This window comes from Nicotiana sylvestris, chromosome 10, assembly GCF_000393655.2.
Source record: "Nicotiana sylvestris chromosome 10, ASM39365v2, whole genome shotgun sequence".
Classification (NCBI taxonomy): domain Eukaryota; kingdom Viridiplantae; phylum Streptophyta; class Magnoliopsida; order Solanales; family Solanaceae; genus Nicotiana; species Nicotiana sylvestris.
In genome coordinates, this window is record NC_091066.1 from 115,216,814 (window position 1) to 115,232,849 (window position 16,036).

Consider the following 16,036-nt stretch of genomic DNA (forward strand, 5'->3'; position numbering starts at 1 on the left):
CTCTTCCATGATGGCCCCAATAAGGTGATGTATCACAATCATACAACACTAATTCTACCTCTTTTTTCAGGAATGCATCTCCTCATCAATTGATCAGCACATTGCTTGTTCAAATAGGGCTCATCCTAGTAGTAAAAGTTCATATCATGTAAAAACCTCTTTCTTTCTTCAGATTCAATTTCAGGAGGAAATACCCCACTCACACGATAATTCACGTAGTCTGCGTACCATGGAGGAGGGTCTTGGGTTATAGCAAAAAGTTGCTCATCAGGAAATACTTCTTTAATTTGGCCACCCTCCTCCACGTGATCGTGATTTTCCAACCTTGATAGATGGTCAGCTACTTGGTTCTCTGTCCCCTTTCGATCTCATATTTCTACATCAAACTCCTGTAGCAATAAAACCCAGTGCATCAATCTAGCCTTAGATTCTTTTTTTTTTTGTAAACAAATACCTAATTGTTGCATGATCGGTATGGACTATGACTTTCGTTCCTACCAAGTATGCCCGAAATTTCTCAAAGGCCCACACACCAGCTAACAACTCCTTCTCAGTGGTGGTGTAATTCGGCTGGGCATCATCAAGAGTCTTAGTCGCATAGGGGATGGAATAAAATACCTTGTCCTTCCTCTTGCCTAGCACTGCCCCAATAGCAAGGTCACTCGCATCACACATAAGTTCAAATGGTAAGGACCAATCAGGTGCCACAATAATGGGAGCAGTCACTAACTTCTTTTTAAGTTCTTCAAATGCCTTGAGGCAAGCAGCATCAAAGTTGAAAGTTACATCTTTTTCAAGCAGCCTGCACAAAAGAGTAGCAATTTTTCGAAAAATCTTTAATAAAGCGCCAATAGAAACCCGCGTGTCCCAAGAAACTCCGAACACCCTTCACTGAAATAGGTGGAGGTAATTTTTCAACCGCCTCCACCTTCGCTTTATCAACTTCAATGTCGCTCCTAGATACTCTGTGGCCTAACACGATGCCTTCTTGTCCCATAATATGGCACTTTTCCCAATTTAGTACCAGATTTGTTTCTTCACAACGGGCTAGCACCTTGCTCAAATTCCTCAAGCAAACATCATAAGAAGACCCAAAAACTGAAAAATCATCCATAAACACTTCCACGAATTTTTCTACCATGTTAGTGAAAATAGCCATCATGCACCTCCGGAAAGTGGATGGTGCATTACAAAGTCCAAACGGCATTCACTTGAAGGCAAAAGTGCCATAAGGACAAGAAAAAGTAGTCTTCTCCTGATTCTCTGGGCATATGACAATCTGATTGTATCCTGAATAACCATCAAGGAAGCAGTAATATTCATGCCCAGCTAACCTGTCTAGCATTTGGTCGATGAATGGAAGTGGGAAGTGGTTCTTGCGAGTTGCCTTGTTAAGTCTTCTATAATCAGTGCAAACTCTCCATCCCGTAACAGTGCGAGTAGTGATTAGTTCATTCTTCTTGTTCTCAACTACAGTCATTCCTCCCTTTTTGGGCACACATTGAACTGGGCTTACCCAGTTGCTGTCAGAAATAGGAAAAAAGATACCTGCATCGAGCAACTTGATTACTTCCTTTTTCACCACCTCTTTCATAATGGGGTTTAATCTTCTTTGTTGCTCCACACTGGGGCGGTGTCCGTCATCTAAAAAGATTTTATGCATGCAAAACGATGTACTAATGCCCTTGATGTCAGCTATAGTCCACCTAATGATCTTTTTATGCTCATAGAGTACTCTGAGCAATTTTTCTTCTTGAGTGCTGGTCAAGCTGGATGAAATAATCACGGGCAATGTCTCAGAGTTCCCCAAATAAGCATAGCGCAGATGCGTTGGAAGTGGCTTGAGTTCTAACTTCAGAGCTTCTTCAATAGATGGCCTAGGAAAGGTCAGAGTAACAGGCCTATCCAACTCTTCAAATTTTCTAAACCCATGTACATAACTGCATGACATATCCAGTACTTGCTCAATTTCTCCTATCATTTCATCTTCACTATTTTCTACATCCCCAATCAATCCTCGTTCAACAGGATCTACAGGGCTCATATAGGGCACTAACGATGTGGCATCACTCTCCACCACAGAGATCATGGATAACTCTTCATAGTGGGCTGGTAACTTGAGTGCTCTATAAACATTGAAGACCTCCACTCGATCACCCACTCTCATTGTCATCTTTCCTTCACAAACATCAATAATAGCTCGACCCGTGGCTAGGAATGGACGCCCCAAAATAAATGGGACTTCCTGATCGGGCTCGTAGTCCAGGATAATGAAATTAGCAGGGAATATGAAAGAACCCACTTGAACTAGCACATCTTTAATCACTCCCTCAGGATGAGCAAGAGAGCGATCAGCTAACTATAAGATAACTATTGTTGGGCATGGCTCACCCAACCCCAACTGTCTGAACACAGATAGCAGCATCAAGTTGATGTTGGCTCCAAGATCACATAAAGCTCACCTAACAGCATGTTTACCAATCGAGATTTGGATAGTGAAACTACCTGGATCCTTCAATTTCTGAGGTAACTTGCCTTGAATTCTAGAACTGCACTCCTCAGTGAGTGCCACAATCTCGAACTCGGTTAGCCTCCTTTTATTTGCCACAATGTCCTTGATGTACTTTGCATATTTGGGTACTTCTTGTAAGATGTCAACCAATGGAATATTAATTTGCACCTACTTCAAGATATCAAGAAACTTTTTATATGCAGTATTATCTCTTACTTTCTGCAATCTTTGAGGGAATGGAGGTGGTGGCCTTGTAACCAATTGTGGGGGTTGCTCAGCCACCGCCTCTCCAGCTGGCTTCTCTGGCTCCTTAGCTTTTTCTGATGTTGATTCTATAGTGGTTGGCCTCTCATTAAAAGTCACATGTTTCCTCTTTTTAGACTGAACTTCTTCTAGTTGTCTCCCATTCCTCAACGACACGACATTAAGGGCTGCCCTAGGATTTGCTTCAGTGTCACCTGGAAGAGCTCCAGCTGGTCTAGTGTTCTGAGCACTGGCAAGCTGTCCCATTTGACGCTCCAAATTTCTCACTGTTGTGGCGAGGGCTTGCTGTTCAGCCATCATTTTTTTTAAACATGTCTTCAAGGTGACTTGTAGGACTCGCTTGTTGTTCAACTTGAGGTGGTCTATATTGCTGTTGAGGTGCTTGAGGCTTGTATTGATTCTGAGTGCCCTGGTTTCCACCCCAAGAGAAGTTTGGGTGGTTCCTCTAGTTGGGATTGTAAGCGTTCTCACATTGGTTTGTTTGGCCCTTATTTGAATTACCCACAAAGCAGACAAACTCTGGGTTTGCGAGGCACATGTCACTCGTGTGCCCCTCTCAACATATTTCACAAAAAGCTTGAACCTGTTGTACCTGTTGTTTGTTGATACTCAAGTTCATCTGGTTGACTTGATTGGTCAGTGTAGAAATCTGCGCTGATAATGTTGAGATGACATCTAACTCAAAAACCCCTGCAGACTTTTGCACTGTGTGTCTGCCCATCTCTCCTTTCCAATCCGGATTGCTCTTGGAGAATTTGTTCAATAATGCATATATCCTGTCAAAGCTTTTCTCCAACACTTGACCCCCAGTTGCAGCATTTACCACAATCTTTGTTTCAGAATGTAGCCCTTCTATGAAAGTGTGAGCTAACACTTCATTCGTCTGATTGTGATGAGGACAGTCTCTGAGTAGCCCCTTGAACCTTTCCCAAGCTGAGTATAAAGATTCCCCCGCTTTCTGTTTGAAGTCAACTATCTTACTTCTGATCATTGCAATTTTGCCCGAAGGGAAGAACCTTGCCAGATATTTTCTTGCCAAATCATTCCATGTTGTAATTGAATTAGCTGGTTCTGCCTTTAGCCACCGCATAGCCTCGCCCAACAGAGAGAATGGAAAAAGTGTGAGCCTCACATAATCTGTAGTGACCCCGTTAGTGATGTAAGTATCACTAATCTCCAAGAAGTTTAGAATATGCTGCTGTGGATCCTCGTGTGAAAGACCCATAAATTGTCCGTTTGCATGAAGCAATTGGATCATGCTCTATTTCAGCTCAAAGTGCCCAGTGATCCTGGGCCACCTCCTGAACAGCTATGGGTTGCTCCTCTACCATGTCCACAGGAAATTGAACAAGTGCCTGAATATTATTCGTGCCCCTTGCTTCCCTCAACCTCCTGTGAAATGTTCTCTCAGGTTCAGGATCAAAGGCTTGAAGTCGGTCTTGGCTTCCGTCCTTACGCATTCAATCAAAGTTCCTGAGATCCGAGCAACAATCAAGTAACGTTAGACTCGATGAAATAAATAATTAAAGCAAAAACTAGCAAGTAGCTAATATTCAAGTCCCCGGCAACGGCGCCAAAAACTTGTTGCTCCCAAATGCACACGCAAGTATACATGGTCGACAAGTAATATAATGATAAGTTGAGCGTCGAACCCACAGAGACTTGTGTAAACTACTTACTAAATTGCTAAAATTGTTATTCAATCCAGCTAAAATTAAAGTCCAATAATATGATTATATTATACTACAATTCTAACTAATAACTAAATTATCAAGTAACAAGTTGATTGTTGTGTATTCAGTAGAGATAAATATTCCAGGGTTGTGATCGATTCACCATTCATATTGTGTTCTCATTAACTCTCCCTTTCATATAATTCACTCATGGTTGCTAATTAATCGATAAATGCTCTCATAGCCTTCTTCCGAAGTACTACTCACCTATTCTCAATAGATTAACGCCTATATTCCTATGAAATTAATCTATTAAGAACGCATTAAGATCACGATATTTAATTAAGCACGATGACTAGGTATATTCCTATCCTAACCACAAATTCGCTCCCCCTAAGGGTTAAGATCATGCTCTCATTAATTCTTCTCTAACCTAAACACGGCTTTCCCAAGCATAGCATATATAGTAAATAGAACCTAACTGTTGGCCAGGCAATTAAGCAATTAAACACAAAATTGAAGAAACAACCATATATTGGTGAATTATAATCAAGGTCAAGTCAACGTTAAACAATAATATTCATGGCTAAATCACAACCCCAGAACAATGGGTGTTTAGCCACTCATGATAAAATCAAACAATTGCATAAGTTTTGAATAATTGAAAATACTAGAAAAGATGAAGAAATCTGAGATGTTCTTGTGTGTATTTTTGCTCCAAATTGCGTCTCTCCAGGCTAAGCTCTGTCAAAAGTCCTCAAAATAACGTTTTTATATGTATTTATACCAAGTAGGGTCGGGCCGAGACGAAAACACCTTCTCCTGCACGAAATAGGACTCTGGCTCTATAAAATTTGTACAGTCGCGCCGCACCATGCGCCGCGCCATGCAGTGCGCTAATGGAAATTATCAGCAGCCTCAACTTTTCGCATATGGCAGCATTTTACACTGCTGTGTCGCGCCTTGCACCGCGGCAGTGTAATTTTCTCAGAGTGAACTTATTTCGTCCTCTTTTAACATCCCGACTTGGTACACGACCTCCGAACACGATCCCGGCTTAATGTCTTGGGCTTTTACTCAGACTTCAAAGCTCTAAATCACTTGAATTCATTCCATAATGCCTACATATATCGGAATCACTCCTACAAGGCATAAAACGCATATTTAGTGCAAAACACTAGCGATTAAAGCTCAAACTCAATTAAAGTGCAGTAAATTAGAGTGTAATAAGCGACTAAAATACACAATTATAGCCTATCATCACCCTGTCAGGTTGCCCTAGATGGAAGAACCTGTTCCATCACCTATTCCTTCTTTTGGTGCCACTTTGACTTGTGTTGAGGCTTCAGTCAAATCCTTTACCAATCCAATGGCTTCATCTTCATGTTCCTATCTCTCATAAAGAATGTTAATTTCATCAAATAATACGTGTACACTTTCTTCTACACACAAAGTTCTTTTATTGAACACTTTACATGCTTTTCTATGTGAAGAATATCCCAATAATACTCCCTCATCACTTCTGAGATCAAACTTACCTAGGGAGTCTTTTCCATTATTGTGCACAAAGCACTTGCATCCAAATGCCCTAAGATAGGATATATTTGGTTTTCTCCCTTTAAGTAACAAATAGGGAGTCTTCTCTACAAGAGGTCTAGTTATGGATCTATTAATAATGTAACATGCAGTGTTTACAGCCTCTGCCCAGAAGCTATGAGGCAGATTACTAGAAAGAAGCATAGTCCTAGCCATGTCTTCAAGAGTCATGTTCTTTATTTCAACTACTCCATTTTGTTGAGGGGTCCTAGGGGCAGAAGTTATGAACTATACCATTTTCATCACAAAAATCAGCAAACTTAGCATTTTCAAATTCAATTCCATGATCAGACCTGATTGATGCAAGTTGATTGCCTAATTATTTCTGAGTTTTTCTAACAAAGGCACTGAACATGTCAAATGCTTCATCTTTAGATGTTAGAAATAGTACCCAGGTAAATCTAGAATAATCATCAACAAGTACCATTACATATTTCTTTCCTCCTCTGCTCATGGTTCTCATTGGACCACATAGATCCATATGGACCAGTTCTAACGACTTAGTTGTGCTTACCATTTTCTTGCTTTTGAAAGATGATCTTACCTGCTTCCCCCATGCACATGCCTCACAAAATTTGTCTTCTTTGAACTTGATGTTGGGTAACCCTATCACCAAGTCCTTAGAAACCAATTTGTTTAGCTGATTCAGACTAGCATGACCAAGTCTTTTGTGCCACAGGAGGGGATCATTATCCAGCACACTTAATCATTATCCAGCACACTTAGATAGGTTAGTTCATTTTCTGAGAGAGTAGACAAATCTACAATGTAAATATTGTTAACTCTTTTTCCCTGCAAAACAATCTTGTCAGTGGTAAGGTTAATCACAAAACATTTAGTAGAGGTCAATGCTACAAGGTTACCTTTGTCACATAGTTGTGATACACTGATCAGGTTGTATTTCAAGTCATCTATCAAGTAGACATTCTTAATGGAGTGAGAGTCTGTCTTACCTACCTTTCCAACCCCAATGATCTCACCTTTCTTCCCATTTTCAAAAAGACATTGCTTCCCCTTAAGTCCTCAAGTGAAAGGAACTGGATCTTGCTTCCAGTCATATGTTTTGAGCAGCCACTATCCATGTACCATATTTGGCTGCTTCCCTTCACTTGGACCTGCAAAAAGAAATCAGGGGTTAGTCTTAGGAACCCAAACTAGTTTGGGTCCCTTTCTATGGGCAAAGGGATAAATTCAGATTCCTTCTAGCCCACCCAGGCAGCATATTTTTTTCTTGAAAAAAAGTTTTGTTCTTTTTACTGGCCTTTTCTTTTGCATTACATTCATTTTTGTAATGGCCAGTCTTGCCACAGTGTGTGTAAATTTTGTTCTCAAGAACCTGGTTCTTCAACTCTGTATTTTCACTTTCAATCTCATTAGCCCTAGACTTTAAATTTTTGCACTTGGCTTTTAGGATCATACATTCCCTAGACAACTCTTTCTTCTCATTGTTAATTATCCCATACTCATCAATGAAGTCTAGCATTAGCTCAGACAACCTTTCTTTAGACGGGAATTTAATCTTGTCTTTGAGATGAAGAATACTTACCTCTTGTTCATCATCTGATTCTCCGATGGCCATAAGTGCTTGTTCATCTCCAGCTTCATCTTCAGAGTCCTCATCTGATGTTTCTCCCCAGGCAACAACCATAGCCTTTGTTGATCCTTCGTTCCTTTTTGGTTGAACCTGTTCCTTCTTCCTGTTCCTTCATTCAGCCTTTTCCTTCTTCCACTCAATTTCCCATTGAGGGAAATTCTTGATCATGTGATTAGTCTTACCACACTTGTAGCAACCCTCATTGGTCTGTTTCTTAGGAGCCCTTGGTTTGTTGAAGGTTGTACCTCTTGAATAACCCTTTCCTCTCATCAGGTACTTTTTGAAATCTCTTGTGATCATAGCCATTTCATCATCCTCCAAATCTTAACCTTCATCAATTCTGAGAGCCAGACTTCTTTCCTTCTTTGGTGCATCCATTTTCATGGGTTGCCTTCTCAGTTCATAGGCAGTAAGGTTTCCAATTAGTTCATCCAGCTTGAGGGTAGCAATATTCTTTGATTCCTGAATAGTAGTGATTTTGCTTTCCCAAGAGACTGGCAGAACCCTTGTCAAGATCTTCTCAACTTTGTCTTCTTCAAGAATAATCCTTCCAAGAGACTTAAGTTCATTTGTCAGTGTGGTGAACCTTGTATACATCTCTTGGATGGTTTCTACTTCCTTCATGGTAAAATTCTCATACTGAGAATATAGCAATGTTCCTCTGGACCTCTTCACTTGAGGTGTTCCTTCATGAGCCACTTGCAAAGTGTCCCAGATTTCATTAGCAGTGGTACAACTTTGAATTCTACTGTACTCATCTGGACCTAGTCAACACACAAGCCATTTCTTGGCCTTGGCATTCTTCTCCCACTTCTTCAGGTCTTCAGCAGTGCAGTCAGCTCTTGTTTTTGGCACATCCACTCCTTCAGCATTCTTGTTAGTAGTTGCTAGAGGACCATCAGTAACTATATCCCAGAGTTCATAGTCTTCTCCTATGATGTGATCCCTAATCCTGTTCTTCCACCAAGAATAGTACTGACCACTGAAAAGTGGAGGCCTAGCAGTGGATTGCCCTTCCTAATTCCCAGGTGGTGCACTCATGTTGATTTTTTTCTAAGGTGTTAGCCTCTTCAAGGATAACCTGCTCTGATACCAATTGATGTTCTAAACGTCAATGCCAGACAAGGGGGGGGGGTAATCTGTGTGGTAACCAATTTTCGCTCTAGAAGAATCTGGTTCTTCTAGGTGTTCTAACTACTACTATTTGCGGAATAAAAGGTACATAAAATAAAGAACACGGAGATTTTTACGTGGAAAATACCTGGCTCAAAAGGTAAAAAAACCACGACCTACTACTAAGTAGGATTTTCCCAAACTTCCACTAAAATCACTGAGCCAAAACAGCATTTACAAAAACACTTTGTAAACCTAAGGATTAACTCTAGTCCCGTTGTGGCACACAACCTCAACTGTTTCTACAACTTCAAGTTAGCTTATAACTTGAACACTCAATGTACCAAATATAATTACTTCTATGAAAGCTGAAAGGTACAACTTTAAACCACCTACTACAATTGAACTAGAATAAGAAAAAACACAATGGAGTTGGTTCTTCTATCTCGTTCAAGTAGCTTCAGGAGTGCACACTCAAATCTCACATAAATTGCTTGCAAAATCGCCTTGCTTTTTTTCTTTCAATTTAGTTTAACTTCTGCGTTCGGGCAATGCCTGTAAAAGATAAAAATCACTGTCATTTAATAGGTTAGAAATCAGAGTTTGATTGGGACTCAATTTCTGATCTTTTATCGTAGTTGTGTCCTTGAAGATATCAAACTCTAACACTCTCTTTATCCGGATTGTGTTCTCTTCATATAAGGAGACTTTCTCCCCTTATCCAATATGCAAACTTTTCGATCAGATCAAGAGATATTGTTACTTGATCAGTAGGACTTATCTCCTTTATGTGCATCTCACTTGTGTAGGTTGATCATGACAGTGCTTCACAAGATGGACCTGGTCCATGACTGAGTTCATTTGTCATTCTTCAAAACTTCATCTGTTCTTGGGCCAACATATGGCAACCAACTCTAAATCATGAACGGGGTAGTTCTTCTCATGGGGTTTAACTGACGAGAAGCATAAGCAATAACTCTACCCTCCTGCATCAATACACAACCAATGCCAACTCTCGAAACATCACAATACACGGTATATGAACCTGAAGCAGATGCCAAAACTAACACTGGAGTTGTGGTCAAGGCTGTCTTGAGCTTGTGAAAGCTCTCCTCACGCTCGTTCGACCATACAAATAAAGTACCCTTCTGATTCAACTTGGTCAAGGGAGATGTGGTAGATGAGAGTCCCTAAACAAACCGACAATAATAGCCTGCCAAACCAAGAAAGCTGCGAATCTCTATGGCTAAGGACGGTCTGGGCCAACTCTAAACTGCCTCTATCTTCTTCGGATCAACCTGAATACCCTCGCTGGACACCACATGCCCCAAGAAAGCCACTGAACTGAGCCAAAACTCACACTTGGAGAATTTCTCATAAAGCTTCTCCTCCCTCAATCTTTGAACCACAACTCTCAAATGCTCTGCGTGCTCCTCCTGACTACGCGAATACACCAGAATATCATAAATGAAGACTATGACAAACGAGTCGAGATAAGGCCTAAACACACTATTCATCAAATGCATGAACGCTGCTGAGGCATTGGTCAGCCCAAAATACAACACCAAGAACTCATAATGACCATATCGGGTCCTGATAGCTGTCTTAAGAATATCTAAGTCCCTGATCTTCAACTGTGATAACCTGAACGGAGATCAATCTTGGAGAACACCCTCGCTCCCTGAAGCTGGTCGAATAAATCATCAATGCGAGGCAAAGGATACTTGTTCTTAATAGTTACCTTGTTCAATTGCATATAATCAATGCACATCCTTATAGTGCCATCCTTCTTCTTCACAAATAGAATCGGCGCACCCCAAGGTGACACACTAGGCCAAATGAACCCTTTATCAAGGAGTTCCTGAAGTTGCTTCTTTAATTCCTTCAACTCCATTGGTGCCATACGATATGGTGGAATAGAAATGGGTTGAGTGCCCAGCACCATGTCAATACCAAAATCAATATCCCTGTCCGGTGGGAGGCCCGGCAGGTCTGCAGGAAACACATCGGGAAAATCCCTCACAATTGGAACAGGATCAATACTGGGAGTCTCAGCACCGACATCCCTCACAAAGGCTAGATACGAAAGACAACCCTTCCCAACCATACGCTGGGCTTTCAAGAATGAGATCACTCTATTGGGAACATTCACACCTTGCCACTCAATCAGTGGCACACCCGGTATAGCCAATGTGACTATCTTGGCATGACAGTCCAGAATAGCATGACATAGAGATAGCCAATCCATGCCCAAAATGACATCAAAATCCACCATACGCAATAATAAACGATCCACACGGGTCTCCAAACCCCCAATAGTCACCACATACTACCGGTACACACGGTCTACAACAACAGTATCGCCCATCGGGGTAGATACATGAACAAGTGAAGTAAGAAACTCATGTGGCATTCCCAAATAACGAGCAAAGTATGATGACAGATAAGAAAAGGTGGAACCGAGATCAAATAATACAGAGGCATCTCTGTGGCAGACTGAAACAATACCTATAATAACAGCATCTAAAGCAATAGTATCGAGTCTGCATAGAAGTGCATAGAAACCGGCCTGACCGCTACCTGATCTACCTTCCCTTCTAGGGCGACCCCTAGCTGACTGACCTCCACCCCTAGCTGGCTGGGCGGGTGGTGGTGAAATAACTGGCACTGAATGCGATGACTGATTCACCCACACGCCTCAAACTGGAACCAACATAGCACATAACCGTGCAATCGACTAATTAATGGTAGACTCCCCCACTTGGATCGAAGCCATAGACCAAAACATACATAACAACTCATAACGTATTTACTTTATTGCTGTCATAATACCATAGTGAGATTAAACTCAATCCTTCATAAGCTCGTGGAACACAGACCATCTGGTACTTTATATCTTCTACAAATCTCGCGTTCACTCTCGTAGTAGTCAAGCCTACTCTCTTGAGCAACCCAAATTCAAATTGTAAAACATATATTTCCCTGGTAACATAGATCTTCCAATAAATGACACAAGGGATTACGCGAACTTCAGAATAATCCGCAGGAGATAACCCCACCTATTTTGCCTCAAACTAACATTTCTGTATACCTTCCACCATTATAAATATTACACAGTCACTTAAACTCCCTGAGTCTAAACTCAGACTACAACATGAAATATACTCCACTCCCAACTAGAAAACATGGAAATATTCTTCACACACCCATAACTCGGGGCTATACCTCAAATCAAGATGAAAATCAAGCACCTAATAGTCCTCATATCCTCCATGAGACCCTTCTCATCGCTTCCAAATCACATGAATACATCTAGCAATCACATCACACTCGTCAGGTAACTAACAACGCGCTCTCTAAACATGCGCTCTCGAAACACGCACTTTCCATCAAACACAACAGAACATATGGATCCAGAAACACGCGCTCTCGAAATCAACAGCTCAGGGCTCAAGCTATAAGCAAAAATTCGGCCTCGAGTCCTCCAAACTGGCCCAACATCAATGCACAAAGATCACATATCGCCCCTCGATCAGGAAATCACAAGCCATTGATGCATATCTAATACCAAGCGCCCATGCGCACATACAAACGCGTGGAAGGAATTCAAAGAGTTACTTTTCAAGCTGAATCAAGGACGCAAAATAAGAATTCAAAAAGGTGAATTTTTTTCCTAAAGGTTCTGCAGCCTCTCGAGGATAAATACAGACATCTCCTTACCGATCTGTGAGACTCTACTAAACCTGCTCATGACTCATGAGACCTATGTAACCTAGGCTGTGATACCAACTTGTCATGATCCTAAACCCGGACCCGATCGTGATGGCGCCTCTCGTGAAGACAAGGCCAGCCGACACTTCCTATATCCAATTATTAATAGTTAAACTATAAGAAATAAATCTAAAGCATGATAAGATAATCCAAAGTTAACAGATAATAGCATAATTCGCGGAAAATAACCCAATACAGCCTGATACCGGGGTGTCACTAGTCATGAGCATCTAAACAATCCGGAATACTCCATATCAAACAACAGAGTTTAATACAGAAAACCAAGAACATGAAGAAGTAAGATAGAGAAGAGCTCCGGGCTGCGAACGCCAACAACTACCTAGAGACTCCTCGGATCTGCCTGAGCCGTAATGATCAGCACTCGGGAGCGGGACCAGATACACCTGAATCTGCACACAGGGAGAAGGGAGTAAATTGAGTACTCCAACTCAGTGAGTAATAATCATAAATAAAGATTGAAAGCAGAAAATCACGTAAGGCACAAAAGCATGCTATAATGAAGCAGTAAAACCATTAAAACAGTAAACCAGTGAAAGATAGGTAAAAATCCTTTAACTCAAATTTAACTTCATGAAAACCTTTTTCAACAATTAAGCATGGTAATTGACAGAAAATTAAGAAAAATATGAACACATAAAGGTTCACCCATCGGGCACAGTATCAACAAATCTGCCCCTCATACGACATCTCAGAACAATATCAGCCCCTCGGGCTCAATCTCAGAACAGTACCAGCCCTTCAGGCTCAATCTCAGATCACAATGGGTACCTGCGCTCATTGGGGATGTGCAGACTGCTGGAGGGGCCCCTTACGGCCCAAGCGCAATATCAAGCCACCTTGTGGAATCATCACTAGACCCTCGGCCTCATACCAATCAAGCCACCTCGTGGAGTACATCTCTCAGGCCCTTGACCTCTTAATCAGTATCAAATGTTTCCTCACCACATAGGCCCTCGGCCTTACTCAATCAAAATCCTCACAAACCTCTGTGGCAACAGTAAAACAGTGATTCTCAGCCCAATTATCATTTAAAAGATCATTTAAGTGTAAAAAACATAGTAAACATGGTTGAGTATGAAAACAGTGAAATATATCACGACTGAGTTCAAGTATAAAGTCAAAACGGTGAGGAAATATCAATAAAAATCCCCGAAGGGTTGAAATAGATGGCACAAGGACCAAATATGGCATTCAGCCTAAATCATGATGATAGCAAATAAATTTCAGTCAAATACGCGGTAAAATAGTCATTCGGGACGGACTAAGTCACAATCCCCAACAGTGCACGATCTCACGCTCGGCATCAAGCTTGTGCGTCACCTCAATATAGCACAACGATGTGCAAGTCCGTGGTTTCATACCCTCAGAACATCATTTACAATTATTACTTACCTCGAACCGGTCAACTCTCTAGCTCGCGATGCCTTTGCTCCTCGAATCGGACTCCACTCGCATCGAATCTATCCAAAATCAGAACGACGATGTCAAAATATGCTAAGGGAATGAAGCCCAAGCGAAAATAATCAAAATACGACACAAATCCCGAAATTACCAAAACCCGACCCCTGGGCCCACGTCTCAAAATTTGATAATTCTTACATCAATTGATTCCTTATCTCCCCATGAGTTCATACATATCAAAAGTTTTAAAATCCGACCTCAAATGGTCCTTCAAATCGTCAATCAAAGGTCTATATTTCCAAGCCCTAGTTATTCAATTTTTGGCTTAATTTCCATGCTTATTTAGGTGAAATTCACATTAGAATAGACTTTTAAGTCCAAGAATCTTACCTCCAAGTGATTCCCCTTGAATCCCTATTCAATACCCTTCAAAAAGCTCCAAAAACGACCAACAATGGATGAAATAAACTCCAAAATCGTGGAAAAGACGAGTATTTAAACATTCTGCCCAGGCCTGAAATCCTTCTTCGCGAACGCGGTCAAAGCCTCGCGTTCGCGAAGCACAAATTAACTCTGAACAATTTTTCCTCTTTCGCGATCGCGACCTCCCCATCGCGAACGCGATGCTTTGGTCAGACCAATCTTCGCGATCGCATTCTGCCTCTCGCGAATGCAATGAGTAAAAATCCACTAAAGCTCAGCTGCCCATTTTCTTTTATGCGAACGCGACACTACCCCTGCGAACGCGATGGACAACCTATTAGCCCTTCGAGAAAACGCGTAGCCTTCCTCGCGAATGCGAAGGCTTAAATTCCACCTTCCTCAAATGACTCTTTGCGAACGTGAGGGTCCACTTGCGAACGCAAAGAGTAAAACACCTGCAACAACTGAAACCAAAATCTACAACTCCAAACATCAAGAAATGATCCGATTGATCACCCGAAACTCCCCCGAGGCCCCCGGAACCTCAACCAAAGGAACCAAAATATCCCAAAACCTTATTCAAACTTGTACCAATCTTAAAACATCTCAAACAACATCAAATCAACAAAACACATCGGATTCAAGCCTAAGTTTCCAAAATCTTCTAAATTCCACTTTTGATCAAAAACCCAACCAAACCACGTCTAAATGACCTAAAATTTTGTACACACATCCCAAATGACACAACGGTACTACTGCAACTCTCATAATTTCATTCCGGCCCCTATATCAAAATCTCACCTACCAACCGGAAATCGCCAAAAATTCACTTTCGCCAATTCAAGCCTAAATCTACTCTGGACCTCCAAAACTCATTTCGATCGCGCTCCTAAGTCCCAAATCACCTCCCGAAGCTAACCGAACCATCGGAACTCACATCCAATCCCTCTAACACATAAGTCAACATCCAGTTGACTTTTCTAACTTAACCTTCCTCAAAAGAGACTAAGTGTCTCAGACTTTTCCAATTCCTTTCTGAACCCTAACCAATCAACTCGATCATATATAGAACCACTATACAAAGCAATAAGAAACAGAAATGGGGGAAACAGGGCGGTAACTCATGAAATGACTGGCTGAGTCGTCACACTAGTTCAGACCATAAACATGATATTTCATTATTTCCATTACTGTGGTAAGAGTTCTGTGTCAATGGAAAATCTGTGGCCAAAAAGGGGGGAAGATACTACAAAAGAAAGAGAGGTTAGTTGAACTGACTTCTAGTTTAACAATTGTAGAATTATAAACTAAGAAAAAATAATATAAAATGACAATGCTTATTAACTCATCAAATTGTTCAACTGCCGATCAAAAAAGAAAATCAACATACTGTAAGCGTTTAGATGTTTCTCTATGGCAAATATTTATTACTAGTTTATTAATTATTTTGTTGTTTATTTAAGTATTTTGAATAAGAAAATTATAGAGTTTTAAGTTGCCTTTCATAGTTTTATCTCTTAAAGTAAGCATATGGGACCCATGAGTTCACTTGTCAAGTAATAAAAAGCCTCACATAAGTATAAGTTGGCATGTGAGACACAAAATAAAAAAATTCATATCTTATCCCCGGGAAAATGATGAAAGACGCAACAATCTTTGCCTATCATA

General features: G+C 41.0%; 1 protein-coding gene and 1 non-coding gene across 2 annotated transcripts; one reads left to right on the forward strand and one right to left on the reverse strand.

Annotated features, from left to right (window-relative positions):
* Window positions 1–1,207: 1,207 nt before the first annotated feature.
* LOC104243016 (uncharacterized) lies at window positions 1,208–3,073 on the reverse strand. Its single transcript, XM_070159477.1, has 4 exons — window positions 2,729–3,073; window positions 2,506–2,680; window positions 2,392–2,405; window positions 1,208–2,329 (listed from the first exon to the last, which is right to left on the reverse strand). Exons 1-4 carry the CDS (start codon window positions 3,071–3,073, stop codon window positions 1,208–1,210), a joined length of 1,656 nt encoding a protein of 551 aa, XP_070015578.1.
* A 587-nt stretch (window positions 3,074–3,660) lies between these two features.
* LOC138880595 (small nucleolar RNA R71) lies at window positions 3,661–3,766 on the forward strand. Its single transcript, XR_011403324.1, has one exon. It is a non-coding gene; the product is annotated as a small nucleolar RNA R71 (small nucleolar RNA).
* Window positions 3,767–16,036: the final 12,270 nt, after the last annotated feature.

Bases quoted from the DNA above. Each gene is read 5' to 3' on its own strand.
- LOC104243016 (XM_070159477.1), bottom strand. From the start codon at position 3,073: ATGGCTGAACAGCAAGCCCTCGCCACAACAGTGAGAAATTTGGAGCGT. The intron at 2,681-2,728 runs GTAAGAGATAAT...ATCTTGAAGTAG, and splicing joins TCCCTCAAAGATTGCAGAAA to GTGCAAATTAATATTCCATT.